Consider the following 27,842-nt stretch of genomic DNA (forward strand, 5'->3'; position numbering starts at 1 on the left):
CATTTTCCTTCTGAATGAATTACCTTCCATGTTAATGAGTCCTCTTTCTCATTCAGAACATTTCCTGCATCAAATCTTATCCTGATTTCATCCTGACACCTTACTTGCCATTTGGTGAGAACTTGATTAATTTTTATATGAAATAATAAGGAAAAAGACACTCATGTTATTTTCTCTCTTTTATCATCAGTAGCTATTCAAAGTATTTATCTGTTCTTGGATAATTTCAGCTGTTCCATTTCTTAGAAGGATGTTATCATAGACAAGCCTATTCATACATTTTAAGGGCTTATATTTATGAAGTGCTTCCTCTGTGCTGGTCGTTGTTCTAAGTTCCATGTGAAGTCATTCATCTTTAAGAGGGCTATCACTTGTTCAGGGTGTGTGTGTAGCAAAACTGGCCTGAGCAAATACCTCCCCCTCTAAAGTACAGTGACAAGATGACATTTCTGTGACCTGAACAAAGGAAACTTCCCTAGGAATTGCGTGTGTGTGCTCAGTTATGTCCGCCTCTTCGCAACCCCATGAACTATAGCCCTCCAGGCTCCTCTGTCTGTAGAATTTTCCAGGCAAGAATACTGGAGTGTTGCCATTTTCTACTCCAGGGGATTGTCCTAACCCAGGTATCGAACCCTAGTCTCTTGTGTCTCCTGTGCTGGAAGGCAGATTTTTTTACCACTGCGCCACCTGAGAATCCCAAATGAATGTTCCCTAGGAAAGCAGGTTTAAACCTTGCCAACTCTGCCAACTTTGTGAAGTAGTAGAGAATTTTAAGAATCTCAGTCCAGCCTGTGTAACTTAAAATGTCTTTGTTTCCTGGAGGCATTAGAGAATTTGTGGGAGAGGGTTGGAAAAATATGTGTATTTCACTGTCTAAATAATTGTAAGTGCCATAGTGGGTGATGGGAATTTCACAAGTGGACCCAATCCTATATGCCAACTATACATTCTTAACATGCATTTTGTTCTTCTGTGCCATTTGGGAAATTAACAGATGATTGCTTCATTAATTGCATGCTATTTTAATTGGTTTAAAGGGACATTTTTCTTTCTTTTGTGGCTTTGGAACACCCTGACAGCTCTTATTGTTGCTGCTTCTGAGCGTTTATCCATGGTGATTAACACTAATACTATTAAAACAGAAAGTGCCTGTGAACCTGCGTTCCCAGGCAGTCAGAAAGGGTGAAGTGTGAGGACCTACTCTCTCCTGAAGCCAGATTCCCGGGAGAGAGAATAGTAAAGAATAAGGAAATTACTGCATATAGAAGCGACAAAATGCCAGACTCCGTGCATTTGCTATTTCTTATGTCTTTTAACCCTGAACAAAAACCTATGAAGACGGTCCCAGTGAGGTGATGGGGAAACTAAGTCCTTTACCCAGCTTGTTTAAGCTCGGAAGTGGTTTAACAGCAAAGAATATAGGGACATGTCCTCCCTCCTGTTCATTTCAGTCTTCATGTCCCTAGGAAAGCACTTGCAGTTTATCCAACAGGCAGCCACACATACAAGTTTATAAACGAATGAATGATGGATGGATGGCGTGAATCAGCTAAGGTGAATGAGTTTCATATCCAGCTGTATCAAATGACCACAAGCTTGGTGGCTTAAAATAACACAAATGTACTGAGTTGGTCAAAATGTTTCTGTAGGCTATTACAGAAAACTCGAACAAACTTTTTGGCCAACCCAATATTATAATTCTGGAGGTCGAAGTCCAATATGGGCCTCCTTGGGAAATATCAGGGGCTTCCCTGGTGGCCCAGATGGTAAATAATCTGCCTGCAATGCAGGAGACCCAGGTTCAACCCCTGGACCAAGAAGATCCCCTGGAGAAGGGAATGGCTACCCACTACAGTATTCTTGCCTGGACAATTCCATGGACAAGGGATCCTGGTGGGCTACAGTCCATGGGATTGCAAGGAGCCGGAAATGACTGAGCGACTTAACACGTTCATTTTCCCTTTTCAGGAAATATCAAGGTGTCAGCTGTAGGGAGAATCCATTTCCTTGGCTTTTCTAGCTTCTTGGAGCCTCTCACATTCCTGCCTTGTGGCCCCTTTGTTCATCTTCAAAGCTGACTATCTCATCACTTCTGCCTCTGCGTCCTTCATCGCCTCTCCCTCTGATTCCCACCTCTCCTCTGCCTCCCTCTTCCACTTCTAAAGACCTTGTTATCAATTTCTGTTGTCAGGTGGGCTGATTAAACAGCCTGAATTCCATCTGCAACCTTTACCGTATCACCTAACAGATTCATAGCTTCTGGGAATTAGGACGTGAACATCTTTGGGGGTGACACTGTTTGTCTATCACACAAAGCTTCGTTAAAGGTGTGAAATCTATCTTGCCTGTCTCAGTAGAGAAGTAATTTTGTTCTGAACCTGTGAACCATGGTTTGTTTGGTTCCTTGGATATTTAACCATGCACACATCACCTGGAGGCATCTCTTTGCTTCTTCCTTGCTTTGTAACCTGCAAAGCACTCTCTGCCCATGCCATGTTCAGTAAATACCTGTTGAAGAACTGAAAGAATGAAATGGACGAGCTTTTGTTTAAAATTAGGTTGATTTGGTCTAAAGGACGTGGGAACCATTTTGATCTAAAATGGTAAAATGTGAGCATTAGAAAGAGTGGCTGGAGTCTTAAGACTTCCATAGGCCACACTCCACCCCTTCTGTGTAGCTCAAGGATGGAGCACAGCATTCATGTCCTCTGAGTGCAGCGTTAGGGTGCCCTTGTCTCAGGTCACACTGCAGCCTATACCTATCTTTGAGGTGCTTTCTCTCCAAGTCACACAGCACCGGTGCAAGGAAATTCAGTCCACATCAGGCAAGTGTGGGAGCCTTCTTAACTTAAATGCTTCATACCCCACAGTTGCCAGCATCTTCTGTAGGAACTCACAGGCATAGCTTCCAGCGTTCCACAAGGGACTTGATAAGTCCAAGAATGACCTTATTCAGGGAAGTTCAGAGGATGCTTCCCTATTCAGAATGTATGGTTCATTTACAAGTCCTCACATCCAGAAGTAATTTATCAATCAGGCATCATTTTTATAATAAGCCATGTCACCTAGTATCACATTTGATGTTCTTACCCTTCTGAGGTTTTCGGGTAGAAGTTAGCCAAAGCTCAGGTTCTCAGGGAGTTGGGGAAAGTTTTATTAATCTTTTGCTCTCATACCAAAACAAACAAGCAAATAAACCAGTGAATAGACTCCCAACTCATTTGTCACCATTGGAGGTTGCTATGACACCAACTCTTTAATTAGCAAAGACTCAAACATCTATCCTAATTATGAGCTTTATGTCAGAGTAACTGCATTGTTGAGGAGAGAAAGTCCTTCTTTTTGAAGAATTACAGCTTAAAAAGTATAGAAGAAATGATAGAATAAGAAATTAATTTTTTTCCAACCCCTAATGATATCATGGATCTAGCTAACAATTACAATGCATACTGAAACCATTAGGTGAAAGGTTAATAGGGAATTTCCTGGTATAGGGATCTTGCTGGCACCACTCGAACCTGTGATCCATCTTTGTATTTTGTAGAGTCATGCACCCATAGTACGACTCTACAGGAAGCACATGTTACCACCACTAATGGTACGTTTTCGAAAACAAATTGAATCTGACTCCAATCAAGACCTTAGATCTAACTAGTAGTTTGTGGAAAAACAGAGGCCAGAAAAACCATGACACCCTTGGAAGCAATCAGCCAATTCCAGAATGTTGGAGATTCTGTAGGATAAATGACCTGGTTTTCCCAACAAATCAGTGGCATGCAAAGGAAAATGGAAGGGTAGAGTGATATAGTCTAAAGTGGACTTAGGCAACATTGTCGGATTTTGTTTAATTTTTTGGGACACTTGAGGTAGTTAAAATAGTGACTGATATGAATTATTGGAATTATTGTTAGCATTTCAAATATGATAGGGTTAAATGATATTAAATATGATAATGATATCAAGATTTGGTAAAACTGATAGACATAAACATATATATACATATATAGACATACATATGCACTTATGTGTGTGTATATACATGTACATTCACTTTTGTGTGTGTGTTTGTGTGTGTGTGTGTGTGTGCGTGCGCTTAGTCATTTCTGACTCTTTGCAACCCCATGGACTGTAGCCTGCCAGGCTCCTCTGTCCATAGAACTTTCCAGGCAAGAATACTGAAGTGGGTTGCCATTTCCTCTTCCACAGGCTCTTCCAGACCCAAGGACTAAACCCATGTCTTCTATGTCTTCTACACTGGCAGGGGAATTCTTTACCACTGTGCCACCTGGGAAGCCCGTATATATGTATATAAACATATATAGACACACATATATTCCTGATAGTTAATGATGCATACTGAGGAAATCCAAAGTAAAATGAAATATCCTGGTTTGCTTTGAATAGAGTAGCTAAAACATGATTGGTAAATATTGACAGTTTTCGAAGTTGAGTAATGATTGCATTGGGAGTCCTACTATTCTACTTTTAAATGCTTAAAAATGTCCACAGTAAAGTGTTCTTAAGACTCTTATATTTTTCAGTCAGATGCCATTTTCTATCAAATTGGTAAAAATGTTTAAGTAGAGGGACAGGTGAAATTAGGACCTACTGCATTGATGGGAAGCTTTTCTGCAAAGTGGTTTTAGCATGATGTCCTAGGAGACTTAAAAATGTTGGTCACATCTGACCCACATTTGACACTCTTTGTGAAAATAATACCGAAGAGATCATTGTGAATACCAAAAAAACTCTTTACAAAGGATGTTTACTTCAGATTATTTTAGATTTTGAATTTTTCGAGTAACCCAAATGTGCACCACCAGAAGAACGAGTCACTGAATCACGGTACACCGCATCGTGAGATATTTTTCAACCATTATAAAAGAAACTTTTGCAGCTTTTAAATACCATTTGAAGATGCCTGCTATAGTAGTAATTGAAAAAAGGACAGAATTGTACTTGGATCTATGTACCTAAAATATGTGCAGGGAAAAAAAAAAAGCTGGAAGCAAATACAACAAAATGCTTTCGTTGGTTCTGATTGGGTGGTAGACCTACAGTCAATGAAGTCTTTTTTAGTGTTTTATTATTTTCCAGATTTTTCTATTGTGAACATAAATTAATTTTGTCCTTTGTATCTTTTAATAGTTTTATGGAGGTATAGCTGAGATACCATAAAATTCAGCCACATTGAAGACAGGCTGATGTATATGTGTGTCTTTAGTTGTCGCAGTCAAGTTTCAGAATCTGAGACCCTGTGAAGTATCTCACAATATTTCCGGAGTAGACTTCATTTTTAGAGCAGTTTTAGATTTACATAGAAACTGAGAATATAGTACAGAGAGTTTGTACATACCCTGTACTCAGATTCCCCTATTATTAAAATTTCCATTCCTATGGTACACTTGTTAAAAATAATGAACCAATACTGTTACTTTATTATTAATTAAGCTCTATTTAGAGTCCCCTAGTTTTTCGTGTCCTTTTTATATTTCAGGATTCCATACAGGATACCAGGTTACATTTAGTTGGCACACCTATAAATTAATTTTTAATTGGAAAAAAGTAAACTTTAATTCTGAAATCCTCCAAATATTTAACCATTTTCTCTTAGTCTTGTTGATGTTGTTGATTTATGGCTTGTTGAGAAAGACCATGACTTATATTAGTTATATTCCATGTCATTTCCAACATGGTTGGAATTTTATTAAGTAAGATTTTGCTGCTTTATTCACTGTCCTTTTGTAACTGGTTGGAGTGGAAGAGGAGAAAAGGAGAGAAAAGGAAAAAAGACCTTGCCCACAAATAATTGAAAAACCTCAGCGCTCTGAGGGACCTTTGGTTTCTGTTGCAATTTTATGTAACGGAATTCTCTTGACCTCTGTGTTTCCCAGGTTGGAAATTGCAACCCTGAATCGGGCAGACTCAGATCTGGAAGCCTGTCGAACTCAAATCAGCAAAGATATCATTGCTCTTCTGCTGAAAAATCTGACCAGCAGTGGCCAGCTCTCCCCTCAGGTGGAGAGGAGGATGGGTGCTGTGTTCAAAAAGCAGTTTCTGTTGCTGGAGAAAGAAATTCAAGAGGAGTATGATCGGAAGATGGTGGCTCTGGCGGCTGAGTGTGACCTGGAAACGAGGAAGAAGACAGAAAGCCAGTACCAGAGGGAGATGGCAGCCTTGGAGGAAGCAGAAGAGGTGCTGAAACGTGTCAGTGAGCGGGTAAGGCAGCTTTGAGATGGAGGCTTTCTTTTGCCTCCCTCCTTCCTCTTAGGGATTCGTCATTTACCCATCCATCCCTTTTATCCATCCATCCGTCCATCCATTCTCCCCACCTGCCAACCCTTCCATCTATCCCATCTACTCATTCATCCATGCATTTATTCACTCACGGCTCATCCATGCTTCTGTCCATCCAACTCCCAACCCATCCATCCAGCCACCTACCACTGTTCTATCTACTTGTCCCTCTACACATCCATCCATCCATCCATCCATCCATCCATCCATCCATCCAGCTACCCAGAATTCATTTGGAAAGCATTTACTGATCACTGCTGTCTAGGCAGCGAAGGTGCAGAGAACATCGAGACATGGTTCTTGCTAATGAAGGATCCTCACGTATGACAAGTATGACTTCATTCAGCTGTGTTATAACAGAGGCACGTTCAAGTGCCGTGGAAGGCAATGGGGCAAGTAGAAAGGCTTCATTCTGGGAAAGCATAGCTCAGGGGGCTGTGATGTCAGTGCGTGCGTGTCCGTCTGGATTGCACTGTACTACATCATGGTTCTCTCTCCAGCATGGGCTCTGGAACCAGACAAGCCTAGACTCCCCTCTGCTCCTGAAGGCCCTGATTAGCTTCTGTAAGTCTATGAATCAAGGGCAAGGGCACCAGCCTCTCCGAGTGGCTGGGAAAAGTAATGCAGGAAAGGCGTCCCCTGGTCTGGGCTACAGAAGGCTCTCCTGCACAGTACAGAACCTGGGAGTTCTGATCAGTCAGCCTTCCCAGGGCCGGTCTCTGTTGATCAGAGACCAGCTCTCATTTTTTTTAGAGTGTCAGTTGCTATCTTGAAAGGAATCATGCCAGTGTGTTTTTTTCCCAAGTGTACCAAATCCAGCCTGACTTCTTCCTTCCTTCATGAAAGAGATGGCTGGTTGGCTCTAGTGACTTGAGCCCACATATCCTGATCCATTGGTGGGGGTGGGGGGGCGGGGAGGTGTCTAACATCTACTTAGGAACAAGCTTCTCGACTCCTAATGTCCATTCCCCAGACTGGCGGCTGTGCACAGAATTCCCCAGGAGTGAGGCGAGCTCTTGGGGTGACGCGTCCTGGCTCTCACATGGTCACCTGTGGTCAGACCGTGGACCAGGCAGTGAAGAAGAGAGGGGTGATTTATGCTATCTCGCTCCCGCCCACTCCCCTGCAACTGGGGTCCCTTCACTTCAACACCCATCTCATTTTAGGGATAAGAAAATAAGTGTGACTTATCCTCTCTTTGGCTCCTGTATGAATTTCCTGCAGCTGCTATAACAAATGACCACAGATGTAGTGACTTAGAACCGTTCACAGAAATTCATTCTCTCACAGTTCTGGAGGCCAGAAGTCCAAAATCACGGTGTCAGCTGGACGTGCCCACTCTGAAATCTCTTGGGGAGAAATCCCCCCTACCCCCGCCTCTTCCAAATTCTGGTGGCTCCAGGCATTCCTTGAAGGCTTGTGGCACAGCCCTCCAATCTTAGGCTCTGTCTTCACATGGCCCCTTGACCCTGTCACCTTCTCTTCTCTCTCTTATAAGGACACTCATCTTTTGATATAGGACTCACCCAAATAATCTAGGATGACCTCATGAGATCTTTAAGTATATCTGCAAAGACCCTGCTTTCAAGGAAGATCACATTCATCAGGTGCTGGAGTCAGAAGGTGGATGTGTCTTTCTAAGGAGGGGCACTGTTGAGCTCGCCGAGGCTCCCCTAGCTGACTGCACTCTCTGATCTCCATCCGTGACTTTACAGGTCAGGACCGTGTTTCCTTGAGCTCAGCACTTAAAAAGAATGCATTACACACAGTTAGTGATTCAGTCCCAAACAGCCTCATTCTCTCTCTCTCTCTCATTTCCTAAATTTGTTCGAATTTTTTTTTTCTGATAAAAATAATATGCGTTCAATAAAGAAGGCTTGAGAAGGACTGGAAAGCAGAGATCAGCAAGCTGGGACCCAGGAGTCCAATCCTGCCTGGCCTTTTTCTGTCTGACCCTTGAGAACGGTTTCTTCATTTTTAAAGAATTACAAAAAATAAAAACAAAACAAACAAACAAAAAGAATATGTGGCAGAGACCTGATGTGTCCTGCAAAGCCTAAAATATTTATCTTGTTCTTTACTGAAAGCTTGCCAACTCCAGCTCCACAGCATAAAAAGAACTCCTCCCCACCAAAAAAATAAATAAATAAATAAATTGAAACTCATCTGACAGCTCAACAGCAGACCAACATTCGTTCAGCCTGTTTGTTGAGCTCTACTGTGTCTCAGCCTGGAGATATAGCTATGCTAAAGGGCCCGCACTCCTGTCCTAGGATTTCAGCTTAAGCCATTTGCTTTAAATGTATTTTCTTATTTGAGTGAAGTTTATGCAGTTCATTAACAGTATATCATGCTTGTTTCCACTCACCATCACAGTACAGTTTCTGATTTCATGAAATGCTTTCACACTTAGTTAGCATTCGCTGTGGGCCAAGAATTGTTCCAAGCTCATCATCTGGACCTTCTCTTCAGATATTCACACTCACTCAGGGAGGTGGAAATTGATAGGATCCCATGTTTATAGGGAAGGAATCAGATGGAGAGAAGGTCACCTGCCATAGGACATGTGGGTGGACCAAGATTGACGCAGGCAGCTCATCCCAGCAACTGCACCTCACAGCCGCCCGGGGCGATGCAGTTTTAAGTGTTGGCTCATTATTTACACTGGCTGTTGGGAGCATTGAAAAGGCGTGACACACGGTGTCTTCCTGCTTTGTCCATGCAGGGGCCAATGGGAAGGGACTATCCCTCTGGATCTCCCAGGCCACCTTGTGCAGAGACCAATCTCTTTATTCAAGCCAGTCTGCTTCCAAAAATACCATCTGAAGGGCAAAAGGTAACAGAGTTATTTCCCTTCCAGTCTGTTCAAACCATTCCATCTTAGAAAACTATTGATGACCTTGTACTTATCTGTTCATTTATTATAGTCACCTTTAAGTAAAAACGCATGAAAATATATCAGTCATATTATTCCTCCAAAAATTTGCTTTAAAAGAACAAAATGGGCAGTATCAGTTTTCTTGAGTAAAGTTTAGGAATTCCAATAATTAGTATAGCAGTGAATTCTGTTCACATTGAAAGGCCTGCTGCTGCTGCTACTGCTAAGTTGCTTCAGTCGTGTCCAACTCTGTGCGACCCCATAGACGGCAGCCCACCAGGCTCCCCCGTTCCTGGGATTCTCCAGGCAAGAACACTGGAGTGGGTTGCCATTTCCTTCTCCAACGCATGAAAGTGAAAAGTGAAAGTGAAGTTGCTCAGTCGTGTCCGACTCTTAGTGACCCCATGGACTGTAGCCCACCAGGCTCCTCCATCAATGGGATTTTCCAGGCAAGAGTACTAGAGTAGGGTGCCATTGCCTTCTCCAATTGAAAGGCCTATGTAATCCCAAAGAGTTTTCAAAGCATTTCTCCAGGGAGAGGCTCTTGGGAGGTCAGTGCTGACCATGGACTCTGAGCGCGGGTGGCTTAGGTTTAGATCTCACTCTGTTCCTCCAGGGGCATTGTTCAGGCTCCCTGGGTCTTGGTTTCCCCATCCTTACACTGGGGATAATGATGATGCCTGTCTTATAGGACAGTTAATATTAATGCTTGTGTAGGACTTAGACCAGAACTTGGCACCGTGGGCCCTGCTCTATACAGTGTTTATCATGTTTCATTATTTCGTGTAACTTTAAAGAAGCCCATGGCATAAAACAGTCAGCCTATGAAGTCTTTTCAGTTTGAGCTGGGGAAACGGAAGCCCAGAGGGGAAGTGACTTGCCCAGCTTCCTGCAAGCAGCCACTGGCCGTTCAGGGTATGTGCTGTGTACCAGGACTCTCTTCCGGATCTGCTGGCTTCCCAGATGCTTGGAGAAGAGGCAGCGCCAGCACCACCTGCCCTGAGCTCCCTGAGGTCTCCTAACTCCTCTATGTGTGTGCTTAAGGAAGAAATGCCTTCCGTGCAAGAACTCTTACACTCTAACCACCCCTGGTAGATTTACTTCTATAAAACATTTTTACAATTTGCCCAGCCTGCTAAATTGAGTACAGGGAGTGTCATTTAGTACAGTCGTAATTTCTGGATACAATTTCACATTTTTGTTGATGTAGTTCAATTCAGTTCAGTCACTGGGTCATGTCCGACTCTTTGTTGACCCCATGGACCACAGCACAGCAGGCTTCCTTCCCTGTCCATCACCAACTCCCAGAGCTTGCTCAAACTCATGTCCATAGAGTCGATGGTGCCATCCAACCATCTCATCCTCTATTGTCCCCTTCTCCTCCTGCTTTCAATCTTTCCCAGCATCAGGTTCTTTTCCAATGAGTCAGTTCTTCGAATCAGGTGGCCGAAGTATTAGAGCTTCAGCTTTAGCATCAGTCCTTCCAATGAATATTCAGGACTGATTTCCTTTAGGATTGACTGGTTGGATCTCCTTGCAGTCTAAGAGACTCTCAAGAGTCTTCTTCAACACCACAGTTCAAAAGGATCAATTCTTCAGCCCTCAGCTTTCTTTATGATCCAACTCTCACATTCATACATGACTACTGGAAAAACCATAGCTTTGACTAGACAGACGTTTGTCGGTAAAGTCAAGTCTCTGCTTTTTAATGTACTGTCTAGGTTGGTCATAGCTTTTCTTCCAAGAAGCAAGTGTCTTTTAATTTCATGGCTGCAGTCACCACCTACAGTGATTGTGGAGCCCAAGAAAATAAAGTCTGACACTGTTCCCATTGTCTCCCCATCTTGATGGTGTAGAGTCAGTGTAAATAGCAGTTGCCAGAATAGCCTGGCCCAGGCCTGTGATTCTTGAGCTAGGATTGAAGTGCCCTGTCCTGGTCCATGTCCCCCAATCCCTCCATGCATGTTGCTTTTTCAGGCATTGATAAACATGCCTCATTTATCTGAAAAGTCTATTTTAGTGAAAAGTTCAGTAGGGAGTTGTGGTGAATGACTACTATATTAATGTATCTTTAAAAATGCACATATGTTGCCAGTTTTTAAAATATAAAATTTTGGATGAAAACCCAGACTTTCAGCTTCTCTTTAAAAAAAAAAAAAGGGAAGATGTGGCCACACCAAGTACATAGTCCTGCAGAGCCTTCCTTGGTGGGTTGAAGTGGCTGGCCCTGTATGCAGGGCTTTCTGTCTCCACCTTGCCCCACTCCCCACCACTCTAGTGTGTCCCATGCCAGGCCACTTCACATGACCCCTCCTGGTTGGCAGGCCTGGGAAGGGGTGTCCTTTGCTTTAGACTTTAGTCTCTCATCTGTGCCACAGGAGAACTGAACTGGAGCAGGGGATGAACACATTTCTGTGGCTCATGGGAGTGACAGTCCCATCATCTTCAAAGTTTATGTCCCTTGAAAAGGAGGGGATTCATGTGATGTCTATACCAGGGGCCAGGGATCTTGGGGTCTTCTTAGAATTCTGCCCCTGCAGGTGGGATTACTAACACGCCCTCCTGCAGCATGAGTCTCTGAGATGATGGGAGTGCACATGCATCAGGAACTCAGTGAAAGTGTGTCCCCTGCCTTCTCTCTGGACCATGGAAAGTGCAGGCATCCCAGAAGCCACTTCTTACCTCCTCTTTGCCTCCATTTTACACAAATGATCTCAGCTTGGACCTGATCACTGCTATTTTTCTCTTCAACTAAGTTAAAAATGAAAGATGATGGAAATAAGCTTGAGAGGCCTAACAGCACAGTCCATTGATGTTTCCATTTTGTGGGCTATTTTCAGGCAGTTTGATTTGAAGATTTCCACACTTATGAATTTTCTTCTTTGAGATGGTTCTGTGTATGTGTGTATACATGTGTGTGTTCCGTGTGTGTGCACACATGTGCTTGCATCTGCATGTATGTGTGTGTTAAGTGTATTGCCCTGTGTGCATATGTGTGTACCTGTATCTTTGTGCATGTATGTGCACTGTTTGTTGCTGTATGCATTTATATGCACTGGGTGTGTGCATGTGTATGTTTGCTGGTACATGCATGTGTGCTGTGTGTATGTGTGTGTACATGTGCGTGCATGCATGTGCTTCTTTGTGTATTTGTATGTGCATTATTGCTGTGTGCATTTATGTGCACTGTGCATGTGTGTGTTGATGGTGCATGTGCGTGTCCTGTGTGTACGTGTGTATTGTGTGTGTGCCTGTGTGTGCATGTCTATGCATTATTTCTGGGTGTGTTCATGTGCACTATGCATGTGTATATGCATGTGTGTGTGTTGGCGCTGCATGTATATGTGCTGTGTGTACATGTGCATGTAACTTCACATGCATGTGTGTTTTTTCTATGTGCATCAATGTCCAGTGTGCACATGTATGCTGATGGTGCATGCATGTGTCCTGTGTGTACATGGGTGTGCCTGCATGTTGCGTGCATGTGCCTGTACACACCCGGCTGGTGTGTCACCCCCCCCACGCACTCCCTCTTTTCTCCACAGTCCGCCGTCGAGTGCAGCAGCCTCCTGCGGACCCTCCACGGCCTGGAGCAGGAACACCTGAGGAGGTCGCTCGCTCTGCAGCAGGAGGAGGACTTTGCCAAGGCCCACAGGCAGCTGGCCATTTTCCAGAGGAATGAACTGCACAATATCTTTTTTACCCAGATAAAAAGTGCTATTTCCAAAGGAGAGCTGAAGCCAGAGGCAGCAAAAATGCTGCTGCAAGATTACTCTAAAATACAGGTAATGCCTCAAATGAGGCTCCCTCTGATGGAGGAGTCATTTTCCTGAACTGTTTCACTAAATGTCTCCTCTCCCCGAGTTAAGTCCCGTCTCTTCTTTTGTGCTGGGTTCCAGTGAAGTAACCCCGTCTTCCTTCCACCTCTTGATGTAGAGGGTGACTTTCCAGTAAGCAGGTCAAATAAATGGTGGCTTGAAGCACAGGCCCTGGACTTAGGCTCACCTGGACCTGAATTCTAGTTCCACCACCTGTCAGCTCTGTCAACTAAAGCAAATTGCCAAGTGTCTCTGGGTCTCAGTTGCCTTATCTGTAAAATGGAAGTAATAGAGTCCCCATACTAAAAGTGGGATGATGCAGATTTAATCAAATTCACAGAAAGCCAGTGCTTGGCACAATATATGTTTAATATACATAGCAGTTAGAAATATATAAGTGCATATATGTACGTGTGTGTGCACATATGTGGTGATGTGTACCTAGGGCTTATGATCTCTGTATTCATAGGCTTGGGTGAATTTGTGGGTGTTTGTGCATGGAAGCTTGAGTGTCATTAATCCAGACAGAATCAATTCCTGGATGACTGTGCAAATACTGGATTGGCCAAAAATTTCATCTAGGTTTTTCTGTAACATTTTAAGCCAAATGAATTTTCTGGCCTAACCTATAGTTTATATGAGACTGTCAATATTTTTACGAGGCCCGCCTAAGGTCTTTTACCTGCACCTGTATGTGTGTGCTTAGTCGCTCAGTCATGTCCGACTCTTTGTGACCCCATGGACTGCAGCCTGCCAGGCTCCTCTGTCCATGGAGATTCTTCAGGCAAGAATACTGGAGTGGGTTGTCATGCCCTCCTCCAGGGGGATCTTCCCAACCCAGGGATGGAACCCAGGTCTCCTGCACTGCAGGTGGATTCTTTACTGTCTGAGCCACCAGGGAAGCCCTGTATACACAGAATGAAATCACTGGTGTGCAGTATCACACCGGAGTTCTGGTTCTGACTCAGGCCCTGTGAGTAAGGGTTGTGACAAAGCAGAGCCATCCCAGGAGGAGACCAGGTGGCCCTCGTGAGCCTTCTCTGGGAAGAGAGGACCCTTCTCTGAAGGTACTGGACCTCTGAGCATGAAGAGAACTAGCCAGCCTCCCCTTTTTCCTCTTGGTTTTTCCGACTAAAACTTTAGGAGAGTAAATAAACTCCTGGGTAGGTATTCAGACCCTAGAGCATCCCTTAGGGATGAACAGATTTTGCTGCCAGTTTACTTACTCCTCATGATGAGCTGTGTCTGACTCTCCATGTCGGAAAGTACATGTTTTATTGCTCATAAGACTGGGGACAGAAAAGTAACAGCTGTGGCAATAGTGCCACGGCACAGACACGTTGGTATCTGAGGACCCCGACTCTGAGCTTCCCGACATCAAGGGCTCAGATCAGCCGACTCACGGGATCCAGCTCCGTGGAGGATGGAAATATCATCTCAGTGTTCCTGCTGTGTTGACTCTGCTGCCAAGAACTCTTAGGGAAAAGCTGGCCTTTGGACACATCCCACTGACCATTCCACTCTTCACTGTCTGGAGAGTGCAAATCCTCAGGTGTTGGACCTGGAAAGATTATAGCTTTTGTGTGGAAAGGGGACTGTCCAGGGCCTTGCATGTTTCTTTTTGAAGAAGACATTGAACCTTTGAGTAACTCATTGCATGGATGGTATATCACCAGGTGGAAAAGAGACAGCAGAGCCAGTCTGTGGGATAATACACTAAGGCTGATGTTTTAATTACTGCAGGTCTCATTTCTGCTGATTGAATTACGGTGCTACTGGTTGAAGCTCAATTTGCAAGACAGCCTCTACTGAGCTAGAGCACAGGCCCAGGAATTAGATGGCTGAGGTTCAAAGCCTTGCTCAGTCATTTACCAGCTGTGTGGACTCGGTTTCCTCATCTGTGAAATGGGAATAATAGAATCCTCTCCCTGGATTAAGTTTGAAAAGATGAGAAACACTCTGGGTCCAGTGCCAGGCCCAGAAGAAGCACCCAGTGTGTGCTAGGCTATTATTACTCTCATGTGCTTGCTTGGGTTTTTATGCATTTTGTAAATTCTAAGAACTTCTTGCTACTCTGTGACCAGACTCATCTCATGTGCTCGCTGAATGTGGGGGTGCTGGGGTCAGAGCCAGTGGTGATTTATCCCAGAACTTCAGCACCTGACGTGGTGCTGTGTTTGGGGAATTTCAGAGCTGTGACTGCATGTGGGTGAAGGACACCTGAGTGAAATATACATTCCATTCCTAAGGCAGCAAAATTGTTTTGATAAGACTTTACCATCCAGGTCTTGAATGCACTTTTCAAAGCCCTTTCTTTTTTTTTATAATTTATCTTTGAAATTTATTTTTAATTGGAGGATAGTTACTTTACAATGTTGTGTTAGTTTCTGCTATACAGCAATCAGCTATAAGTACACATACACACACACACACACACACACACACACACACACACACATATATATATATATATATATATATATATATTCTCCTCCCTCTTGAGCCTCCCTCCCACCCATCCCTTCCCACCCCTCTAGGTCATCACAGAACACCAAGTTGAGCTCCCTGAGCTATACAGCAGTTTCCCTTTCCTATTAGTATGTACTTTTCTCTAAGCCTTTGTTCAGGGCTGGGAATTTAAGGTATTCATCTCGGGGCTTCTATTCCTGTGTATTTTCTTCAGAAAGGAAATGTAATATTTTAAATGACTAGAAAGAATTTTCTCCAAATTTTAATTAGGCATGTTTTCTCAATTTTCTTTTAAACAGGAGAGTGTCGAAGAGTTAATGGACTTTTTCCAGGCTAGTAAGAGATATCATCTCAGTAAAAGATTCGGCCACAGAGAGTACCTGGTCCAGAATATCCAGTCGTCAGAGACTCGTGTGCAAGGCCTGCTGAGCACTGCGTCTGCTCAGCTAACCCTCCTCATCCAGAAACATGAGAGGTAAGACTCCTGAACCACCCCAGGTAACGCAGATAAACAGCCTTCCTCCAACATTCCTCGTAGAGACCATCTGCTGCTGCTGCTGCTAAGTCGCTTCAGTTGTATCTGACCCTTTGCGACCCCATGGACTGTACCCGCCAGGCTCCTCTGTCCATAGGATTCTCCAGGCAAGAGTACTGGAGTGGTATGCCATGCCTTCCTCCAGGGGATCTTCCCGACCCAGGGATGAAACTCACATCTCTTAATCTCCTGCATTGGCAGGTGGGTTCCTAACCACTAACACCTCCTGGGAAGCCCTAGAGACCATCTACTTCTGTTCATTCATCGAATGCACTGGCTACTTGACTTATTTCTTAAGAATTCTCTAGCTAGAAGAATCCTTTGCATGATAGAATATTTAAAATATAGTCAGTAGTCGAGATGACTTTACAATGAGCCAACATGTTCCCATCATCAACTTCAGTAGGTACCAACTTGTGGCCAGTCTTGATGTAGCTGCTCATCCTGACCCTGAGTCATTTTAAAGCAAATCCCCAGCATTTCATTGAGGCATCAGTGGTGGAGGCTTAGAGGAACTGGATGGTCAGGACAGCCTACTTCTTCTTGAGCTCCAGCACACTGCTGGCTCTTGCATTCTCCTTTGTTTTCTGTGTTTTGGGGATTTTTTTTAACTGAATTATAATTGATGTACAGTGTTGTGTTAGTTTTAGGTGTACAGCACACTGATTCAGTTATACATGTAAATGAGTGTATGTGCGTGTATATATATATATATTCTTTTTCAGAATTATTTTCTATTGTTGAATTTTTATTTTTTAACATAAATTTATTTATTTTAATTGGAGGTTAATTACAATATAAGTTATTACAAAATATTGAATATAGTTCCCTGTGTTATACAGTAGGTCCTTTTTGGTTATTTATTTTATATATAGTGGTATGTATATGTTTATCCCAACTTCCTAATGTATCCCTCCTCTCCTCCCCACTTTGGTAATCATAATTTTATTTTCTATATCTGTGAGGCTTTTTCTTTTTGTAAATAAGTCCATTTGCATCTTTTCTTTTTTAAGACTCCACATGTAGGCACTGTCATATGATATTTGTCTTTCTCTGACTTACTTCACTTAGTATGCTAATCTCTGGCTACATCCTGGTTTCTGCAAATGGCATTGTCTGCGTTATTTCCTTCTGTTTATGGCTGAGTAAGATTCCATTGTATATGTGTATGTATATACCACATCTTTATCCATTCATCTGTCAATGGACATTTAGGTTGCTTCCATGTCTTGACCTTTGGAATTAAGTATATACACATAGATGCTTATCTTGGATTCTGGGTATTTTTTCTCAGCAACTTTGGGGTATCATGAGGCCAGGTAAATGGTGTTAATCACTATAGCTTCTAGCCCCTTGACAGCATTTCTTCTCAGCTAGTCTCTTCTTTGAGACTCATGATTGTCAACAATGAATTTTATTCTTTGTAGGTTGCAAGCTCTAAAATGAATAGGGCCATGATGATAAGGTTGGTTTTCTTAGGACAACTATGGTTTTGTGATTGGTTCTACTATCTAGCTAATTGTAATAGGACTTTCCAGCTCTCTTGCCATCTTTAATGAGGATTCTGTAAAGTGCAAATTATATGAACACTTCTCACCTAAAGATGCTAATGAATTTGTCACTGCAGTTGATTTGACATTCCTGATTCATTTTCACTCTAGTGAAAGAAGCAGCTCTTTGCCTTGAGCAGAAGCTCCAGACAGCTGGTTGTACTGTTGGGAGCAGTTTCCAGGGAAGTATATTACCTCTGACTTTTAAATCCTATTTTAGTAGGTTGGCACAGATATATTTCTGAAATGTGTATCTATCGTTCATTCAGGAAGCTTCCATGGAGAATTTACTGTGTGCCAAGCAGGGGCCTCGACCAGGGGTACAAACAGACTGGGAACAGTAGTGGTAATATTGACAGCATCTGGAAAAACAGATCCAGTAAGACATGTTTGAGGAATTGGCTCACATAGTTTGGAGGCTGAGAAGTTCTCTCCATCTATAAGCTGGAGGCATAGGAAAGCCAGTGGTGCAATTCAGCCAAAGGCCTGAGAACTGGGGAAATCCCAGTCTTAGAGAAGGAGATGAGATGAGATGTCCCAGTTCAACAGCAAGGCAGGAAAGAAGGGGGAATTTCTTATTCCTCCACTTTTTATTCTATTCAGGCCCTCAGTGGACTGGGTGATGCCCACCCACACCGGGGAGAGTCAGTCTGCTTTATTGAGCCTACCCATTCAAATGCTAATCTCACAAGAAAACATCCTCACAGAGACACTCAAGCATGATCCTTGATGTGGGCACCCTGGCCAGTCTATCTGATACACAGAGTTAACTCTCACACCGAGCTTTCCCTGATTTATCTCTTGGACTTTGCTTGTGCCATTCATGTCACCAGGAGGTCCTAGTCCATCATTTCCTCCTGGAAGATTCTATTTGTTCCACTGTGGTCCTCTTGAACGTTACATTCTCCAAAAACTCTTCTCCAATTTCTGCCCTAACAGGTGATGTCTCTTGTGATGTTGAGCTTCCTCTACATGCCTCTAAAAAAGATGATCTTTCCCTTCCTGCAGTTTAGTAATGTCTTAGCTGCCCGTTCTGATGATAGAGATTTCTCAGATACAAACCAAACTAATATGGAGATAAACACTCATCAACAGCACATTCAAGCTGCAGGTGAGTTTGGACAGTACATCAACTAACTCGGCATCTTTTTCATCTAGAGCAGGCTACTTGGATGAAGATCAGATGCAAGTACTGTTGGAGCGGGCTCAAACAGAAGTCTTTTCTATAAAACAGAAGTTGGACAATGACTTGAAGCAGGAAAAGAAGAAACTCCACCAAAAACTAATAATTAAGAGAAGACGAGAGATGCTGCAAAAGGTATATAAGGAATTATGACATTTATTTTTTGCATAATCATTGTGAACACCTACCAAGTGCCAGGTTTAGTGCCAGGCACTGCCATCAGAAGGCTAGGATCCGAAGGGTGACTGGACCGGCATCCTGATGCACCATCTGCAGTTGATTGGTAGTGACTCTTTGGAATGCTGTCATAAGGCTTCGGTGGGTCCCATCCAGCTCAGCAAAGCTGAGGGTTGTGGTAGATTAGTAATGTCTGCCAGGACAAGAGAATAGCAGTGCTGGTTCCAGTGAATAATGACTGGCGGCTACTATAACGTTTATGGAGTGTTTACTTAGCATTGTGCTAAGTGTATTATGTATCTTACTTAATTGTTTTATTAACCCTGTGAGGTAGATACTACTATTTTCTGTCTTTTTTCTGATGAAGACATTGAACTTGAGAGGGCTTAAGTGTTGTGATCCGTTTGAGCTACTACAGAAAATAGTGTAGACTAGGTGGCTTATAAAGAAAAAATTGATAAGTCACAGTTCTGGAGGCTGGAAGTCCAAGATCAGGGTTCCCGCAAGGTCAAGTTCTGATGGAGACCCTCTTCAGGTTGCAGATGATAGACTCCTTGCTGGTGGAAGAAGTCAGAAGGGTGGAAGGCAAGGAAGGAGCTCTGTGGGTGGGTGTGGGGCCTCTTTTGCAAGGACACTAATTTCATTCAGGGGACTCCATCCTCATGCCCTAAGCTCCTTTCCAAAGCTTCCTCTCCTACATCCTCAGAACACGTGTTAGGTTTCAACATCTGCATGTTGGGGGACCACAAGCGTTCAGATTACAGCATTAAGTAATGAGGTCAAGGTCACATGTTTAGTGATCTGCAGTTGTGGGACTGAGTCCAGGACTGTGTGACTTAGAGTCTCAGCCTTGCCCTTGATGCTAACCTGCTCAGTTGTTTGCCCACCTGGAGAGGGACAAACACCCTGTGCTGTCTTCATGCTCCGGTAGCACAGAAGTCACCATCGCCTGGGGAAGGCTGCACACAGCACGTGCAGCTGAACCTGAGTCCTGGGGACAGGGAGCATCTGATGTGTGCAAGACAGGAAGGACACTGCAGGTGGTGGGCAGGCATCTTGTTCAAACGTAAAGGATTCAGGCAAGGGTGCCCTGCTGTGCGTGGAGCTCCAAGAACATGAGGATTGAGAGGGCAGGGGCTGGGGGAGGCACGGCCAGGAAGCAGCACCTCTTCAAGGAAGGCAGTGTGCTGGGCTGACAGCTGACTTTCAGCCGAGGACGAGGGAATACTGAAGTGTCCCTGAACACTGAAGTTTTCAGGAAAATTGATCAAAAACTCAATCTCTGTGCACCAGTGCCGAATCAAATCTCAGAAACAGAGTTTTGGGTGAAATAGAAAAGCAAAGCTTTATTGCTTTGTCAGGAAAAGGAGGACACAGCAGGCCCTTGCCCTAAAAAACTGTGTGTCCCTACCTGGGAGGATTTGGTGAGGAGTTTTATAGCTATACCTTAAGGGCGGTACTGCTGATAAGGATCAGGGTGTGTGCAGGGCCTGCACTTCTTTAATCTGGCCTCAGGTGGTCTCTTGATAAGCAGGTTAACTGTCATCTTCTCTGAAATGAAGAATGCTAACATCTTCCATAGTCTTCCCTGGTGGCTCAGAGGTTAAAACGTCTGCCTCCAATGAAGGAGACCCAGGTTCAATCCGATGCTGTTAAAGTGCTGCACTCAATATGCCAGCAAATCTGAGAAACTCAGCAGTGGTGACAGGACTGGAAAAGGTCTCTTTCCATTCCAATGCCCAAGAAGGGCTATGCCAAAGAATGTTCAAAATACCGCACAATTGCACTCATCTCACACTCTAGAAAAGTAATGCTCAAAATTCTCCAAGCCACACTTCAACAGTATGTGAACCGTGAACTTTCAGATGTTCAAACTGGGTTTAGAAAAGGCAGAGGAACCAGAGATTGCCAACATCTGTTGGGTCATAGAAAAAGCAAGAGAGTTCCAGAAAAACATCTACTTCTGCTTTATTGATTACTCCAAAGCCTTTGACTGTGTAGATCATAATAAACTGTGGAAAATTCTTCAAGAGATGGGAATACCAGACCACCTCACCTGCCTCTTGAGAAATCTGTATGCAGGTCAAGAAGCAACAGTTAGAATCAGACATGGAACAACAACAGACTGGTTCCAAATCGGGAAAGGAGTACTTCAAGGCTGTATATTGTCACCCTGCTTATTTAACTTACATGCAGAATACATCATGTGAAATCCAAGGCTGGATGAAGCACATGCTGGATTCAAGATTGCTGGAAGAAATATGAATAACCTCAGATATGCAGATGACACCACCATTATGGCAGAAAGTGAAGAACTAAAAAGCCTCTTGATGAAAGTGAAAGAGGAAAGTGAAAAAGATGGCTTAAAACTCAACATTCAGAACACTAAGATCATGGCATCCGGTCCCATTACTTCATGGCAAATAGATGGGGAAACAGTGGAAACAGTGGCTGACTTTATGTTCTTGGGCTCCAAAATCACTGCAGATGGTGACTGCAGCTATGAAATTAAAAGACACTTGTGCCTCAGAAGAAAAGCTATGACCAACCTATACAGCATATTAAAAAAGAGAGACATTACTTTGCCAACAAAGGTCCATCTAGTCAAAGCCATGGTTTTTCCAGTAATCATGTATGGATATGAGAGTTGGACTATAAAGAAAGCTGAGCAGCGAAGAATTGATGCTTTTGAACTGTGGTGTTGGAGAGGACTGTTGAGAGTCCCTTGGACTGCAAGGAGATCCAACCAGTCAATCCTAAAGGAAATCAGTTCTGAATATTCATTGGAAGGACTGATGTTGAAGCTGAAACTGCAATACTTTGGCCACCTGATTCGAAGAACTGACTCCTTGGAAAAGACCCTGATGCCGGGAAAGATTGAAGGCAGGAGGAGAAGGGGATGACAGAGGATGAGATGGTTGGATGGCATCACGGACTTGATGGACATGAGTTGAGTAAGCCCCGGGAGTTGATGATGGACAGGGAGGCCTGGCATGCTGCAGTCCATAGGGTCACAAAGAGTCGGACACAACTGAGCGACTGAACTGAACGTCTTCCATTAGTTGGGAGTTTCAGTTCTGCAGAAGAGCTCAAAGATACTGTTATATGTATCCCTTGAGGCAGAACCAGGACCCTGCCCTGTGGCTGCATTATTGTTTCTTGACTGCTCCTCCCTTGTCTCCAATCCCCTCTATTCCCTGATTAGAAACTGTTTAAAAGGTTTCAGTGCCCAGGAGCCCCACAGGGTCCTGCTTGGTTTCAGAAGGAAGATCAGATTTGGAATTTAGGAAGCTCAATTGAGCAGCCTGTCAGATAGAATTGAAGGAGCCCTAAGGTACAGACCTATGGGAGGCTCTAGCACTTGACCAGATCAAAAGTGATGATGAGACCATGTCCTGAGCATGGGAACAAGGACAGATTCAGGAGATATGAGATGTCAGGATGACATAGATGGCTGTCAGGATGACGTAGGTGGTACCATTCAGGAAGGAAAGGGAAGCAGAATAACTTAAATTGATTGATAGAAACTCTACTTTTATTACCGAATGTTGGGCCCAACAGGAAGCTGTGATTCTTATCTCAGCCATTGAACTCCACCCCAACTTCAGCATTGCCTCATTTATCTCCATTGGCTCAAGGATCAAAGCAATGGAGTTTATACCCGTATTTCTCTGATGGTCTGGCCTGGTTCAAGGTTAGGATCTGCAAGGATGGATGAACTGCAGAGATTCCAGTGATTTTCCATGAGCACAATTTCTTACAGTTGCTTTTGCTAAATCTTGTGAGTGCCACAGGGTTGGAATGCCACTCTACAAAGGCAAAGGTTTGTGTTGTATCCTCAGCACTGAGGACATGTTGCAGGTTCTTAACCAGTATTTATAGAAGGAAGGAATTGACACTCTCAGGTCACCTGAACCCACGAACAAAAGATATGTTTGTGCAAAATAGAACCCAGACTATCTGCTGGGTACAACTATTATAGGCTTTTCTTTTTATTTCTTCCTTGTAATGAAAAGCTGGGTGTGCAACCCCATGGACTATACAGTCCATGGAATTCTCCAGGCCAGAATACTGGAGTGGGTAGCCTTTCCCTTCTCCAGGGGATTTTCCCAACCCAGGGATTGAACCCAGGTCTCCTGCATTGCAGGGGGAATCTTTACCAGCTGAGCCACAGGGAAGCCCCATGGGTACACTATTATAAATAACACTGTGATTGACATCTCTGTGCATGTCAGCTTTTTTCTCATCACAACGCCTTTTATACCTTCTGTTATTTCTTCCAGAAATATCCTTTTCCCCATCCTCACTCGACTGAGGTATGACCTCACCCCTCAGGACTCTCTTGGGTCTCCTTTATTTTTTATCATTTTTAAAATTCATAGTAGCATAATTATAGCAAATATAATTACATTTGATGGTGGTTAGTCTTTTTTATTTTCCTTTATAGTTTATCACAGGATATTGTATGTAGTTCCCCATGCTATACAGAAGAACCTTGTTGTTGATCCATATAGATCTTCTTCTTTAAAAGCCCTCTGTGACCTCCTTATTTAAATTGTCTCTCATGGATCTCAGGGTTTTTTCTCTGAGAATATCTTGATTTTCAGTTTCTATGTGCCTGGGATGTGGTAATAATAATAGCAGACATTCATTGATGCCTACTCTGCACCAGGCCCTTCTCTAAGAGCTACCTACACATTTTATCTGAGGCAAAACAGAACTGCAGCCCAAGAGGCAGCATCTCTGATATCTCTGAGAGGCTGCTCCAAAGCAGCAGTGGGGGAAGGTCAATATATAAGATTTTAGTGAAGAGGGAGTTCAGTACCATTAAGCACTCATTTTACAAAAGGTTTATTGTTATCATGAGGATCTGATGTCACCATGAAGGGATTTAGTGCTTCTCTAGACAGGAGGAGATGCAAGGGTTGAGATAATGAAATCTGTTTCTAAAAATGTCCAACTATCTAAAGTCCTGTCCCACCAGATTCCCTGGAGCACAGAGTGTCTCACTCACCCTGAACTCCGTCAGGGGTGTTGAAGTCAGCAGCCATAGCAGCATGGGCTTCAGTCTCCGTAGAGGCAGGTGGCAAATGCCTTTGTTGTTCATTTGGCAATGTTCTTGCTAAGTGCCAATTTGTAGTTGACTCACGTCTTGAGCATCTCATTGACTCCTCACAGCTACTCTATGAAGTAGATTCTGTTATTATTCTCTTTATAGTTTAGGCACTGGACACACAGAGAGGGCTAGATAGTCATTTGGGTTATCTCAGCTTGTAAGTGGAAGAGCCAGGATTGGAACCCATGTGGTCTGCCTCTTGAGCTTTACCTACTCAATAAATACATGTTCAACAAAAGTCAAACAAATGAAGTTTTCACTACATTTTCAGTTATTTTTAAAGTCACTTAGTCGTGTCCGACTCTTGTGACCCCATGGACCATAGCCCGCAAGGTTCCTCTGTCCATGGGATTCTCCAGGCAAGAATACTGGAGTGGGTTGCCATTTCCTTCTCCAAATTTTCTTTTTTGGGGGGGAACACGTATCAGCTTTATTAACTTACTTAAAAGCCATGAAACCTCAAACAAAAGAGGCAATGCTTAAAGTTCAGCTGGATGAAGCAAATTAAGCGTTTTCCTTTGCCTGGATCCTCACCATAAATCTTGCCTTTGAATTATCAAATTTGCCACCCCTTGCCTTAGGAATATTGTGATTAATATACACAGAGGCAGATTTTGTCTAGTCCAGGAGGTGAGAGCAAGAAAGAAAAAATACTGTTTGAGTGAAGAAGGTGGGAAAAAGATGCCCTGGATCCTTCTTTGAAACGCATAAAGATGATCACATTTTACTAAAGTTCAATCAAGTTATGTGCTATTCTCCTTTGGGGAGGATGTGTTAAGGAGATAGAGTCTTGTGGTTGCTTTGGCAGCACATACACTAAAATTGGAATGATGCAGAGAAGATTAGCATGGCCCCTGCATAAGGATGACATGCAAATTCATTCCATTTTTTTTTTTATAGCTGATTCACATTGTTGTACAGCAGAAACTAACACAGCACTGTAAGGCAATTATACTCCAATTTAAAAAAAATTAGCCATTAATCCTGAACACCATGTACAATGAGAGTTACTGGTGTATTTAATCTGCCACATTTCTAAAGCATACCATCACTCCTATTAATATAAATTTAAGCCAGCTATACTGGTTTGGGGCTTCCCAGGTGGTGCAGTGGTAAAGAACCCACCTGCCAGTACAGGAGACGTAAGAGACCTCGGTTTGATCGCTGGTTTGGGAAGATCCCCTGGAGGAAGAAATGGCAGCCCCCTCCAGTATACTTGCCTGCAGAATCCCATGGACAGAGGAGCCTGGCGGGCTACGGTCTTTAGGGTCACAAAGAGCTGGACACGACTGAAGCGACTTCACGCACGTGTGCACACACACTGCCTTTTCCAAAGTTAATGTACTCATAAGGGAATCTTGAGAACTTTAGTGAAGTCACCTTTCCACAGCCCCTGGTGCTAATCCCAGAGGTCAAAGGATTGTTTTGATTGAGAAAAACACAAACATAACCAAAGAAAAAATGACTGAGGCAAGAGAAAAAAAAAAGAATCTTAATAGAAACATCCTCTCTTGTTGTTTAAGGCTTGACCGTGGGGAGAAATCAATAGTCCTTCCAACTCTGAACACACCTCTTGAAGTATTTCTCTCCTGTTGGCCTATTTGCAGAAAAATTTAGTTGCTTTTCCTTTTATTTCTTCTAGTCTTTACAATAATTTTTAAATTTTTAATTGAGGGTAATTGCTTTACAAAGTTGTGTTGGTTTTTGCTGTACAACAAAGCGATTCAGCCATAAGTGTGTGTGTATATAAACATATGCCTCCTTCCCCACGCCCCGCCCCGCCTCCCTAGGTCAGCCCCGAGGGCCAGGCTGGGCTCCCTGTGCTGCACAGCAGGCTCCTGCTGGCTGTCTGTTTTACACACGGTGGTGTATATATGTCAGTGCTACACTCTCAACTTAGCTGGTTTTAGAACAGCAAGGCATTCATTCAGAGTAACCAGTCGGTAGTTCCTTTCTCCTCCGCTGCTGTCATACTTTGGCTCTCTCCATCGGTCTTTAAGAACATCAGTTCCTTTTTTTAAAGAATAATTTGCCAAATGTGCGATAGTTGGGGAAAGGGCTGTTGATGTTCTGTGCCTCCTGCAACTATATCCCAAAGTGTTTTCTTGAGGAATGTACCAGCCAAGCCCCGCCCTCTGCTAATTGTCCTCTCTGGAATTGCTGGCAGCACAAGGAACAGCGGAGGGAGCAGCTGTCCATCGCTGAAGCCTCTGGGGCTGCTGAGGATGCCGGCCAGTACCTGGGCCAGTGGCGGGGCCTGATGGCCGAGCACAGCGCCGCCCTGGAGGAGCTGCAGGAGCGCCTGGACCAGGCTGCCCTGGACGAGCTCAGGGCCTTGACCCTCTCGCTGTCCGAGAAAGCCACGGAGGAGCTGCGGCGTCTGCAGAACTCAGGGATGACCCAGGAGCTGCTCAAGCGCGGGGTGCCCTGGCTCTTCCTGCAGCAGATCCTGGAGGAGCACGGCAGGGACCTGGCGGCCCGGGCCGAGCGGCTGGAGGGCGAGGAGAGGGACCGGGGCCAGGAGGGCGTCCAGAGTGTGAGGCAGAGACTGAAGGACGACGCGCTGGAGGCCTCCACGGAGGAGCAGGCGGAGCTGAGACACTGGGAGCACTTGATCTTCACGTGAGTCTTAATCCCTGTGTGTCGCCCATCCTCCTCTGTTCCCATTGGTGGGGGAGGGATTCCACCTGCTGGTTATGGGCATAGCCAGACACATGACACCTGATCCTGAGACTGAGATTTAATGTGGCCCAAAGAGGGGCTTTGGCCACCTGATGCGAAGAACTGACTCATTTGAAAAGACCCTGATGCTGGGAAAGATTGAAGGCGGGAGGAGAAGGGGGTGACAGAGGATGAGATGGTTGCATGGCATCACCAACTCAATGGACATGAGTTTGAGTAAACTCCAGGAGTTGGTGATGGACAGGGAGGCCTGGTGTGCTGCAGTCCATGGGGGTCGTAAAGAGTCAGACATGACTGAGCGACTGAACTGAACTAAAATAAAGAGGGGCTTTGGTTATATGATAGATGCCAGCAAAGCTTTGGCAGCTGTTCAGGGCTGGTACATCAGACTGGAAACTGGAGGAGCCTCAAACACCACCCACATGGGGCAACAGAGAGGAATGAAATGTGGGCAGTGTAGACCAAAAATCTGGGTTTAAATCCCAGCACCACCACCAGCTGTCTGAGTATAGACAAGTTACTTAACCTCCCTGAGCCTCATCTTTCTTGTCTGTGGATGGGATGACAATGTTCTGTCATTTATGGTGCTTTGAGTAGCACATGATACTATTGGGTTGTTAGAAAGTGAAGAAAGCGTTTTATAAGAAGTCAGGAGGTGAATTTTCTAGTTCTGATTCCATGACTCGGTGATACTATCAAGGATTCAGCCCTCAACATCTTTCTGCTCTGCTCTGCTCAATGTGAGGCCTTGGTCCTTGGGCTCATCTCTTCATGGTTTCATGATGGCTGCTGCAGCTCCAGGTGTCACACACATCATCTCTTTCTAACATCTGTGGCGTTGATCTTCCGTATCCTGTTGGGCAGGACTACATCATAAGTCCATGCCAAACTGTTCACCTGCTAGGAGGTTGAAAAGGCCATGATTGTCTTAGACCAGAGGTCTAAGACTTTTTCTTTAGGCTTCGAGGATTACATGGTTTCTGTAGCAGCTATTCAACTCTGGCCACAGCGTGAAAGCAGCTACAGGCAATCTGTAAATGAACATGACTGTGTTCCAATAGAACTTTATTGACAAAAAAACAGTGGGCCAGATTTGGTCCATAAGCCACAGATTGCCAATCCTGCCTTAGACCACTC

At 44.0% G+C, this 27,842-nt stretch overlaps 1 protein-coding gene across 1 annotated transcript in view; it reads left to right on the forward strand.

Moving 5' to 3' along the window:
• Nucleotides 1–27,842, forward strand: part of EVC2 (EvC ciliary complex subunit 2) — a 157,295-nt gene that overhangs the window by 78,089 nt on the left and 51,364 nt on the right. Inside the window, exons 10-14 of the mRNA XM_005681893.3 lie at nt 5,895–6,219; nt 12,721–12,960; nt 15,762–15,937; nt 18,706–18,865; nt 26,191–26,645. Of these exons, the coding sequence (XP_005681950.3) occupies nt 5,895–6,219; nt 12,721–12,960; nt 15,762–15,937; nt 18,706–18,865; nt 26,191–26,645 (1,356 nt within the window). The remainder of the gene's footprint in view (nt 1–5,894; nt 6,220–12,720; nt 12,961–15,761; nt 15,938–18,705; nt 18,866–26,190; nt 26,646–27,842) is intronic.

The sequence above is a fragment of the Capra hircus genome, chromosome 6, assembly GCF_001704415.2.
Source record: "Capra hircus breed San Clemente chromosome 6, ASM170441v1, whole genome shotgun sequence".
Lineage (NCBI taxonomy): Eukaryota > Metazoa > Chordata > Mammalia > Artiodactyla > Bovidae > Capra > Capra hircus.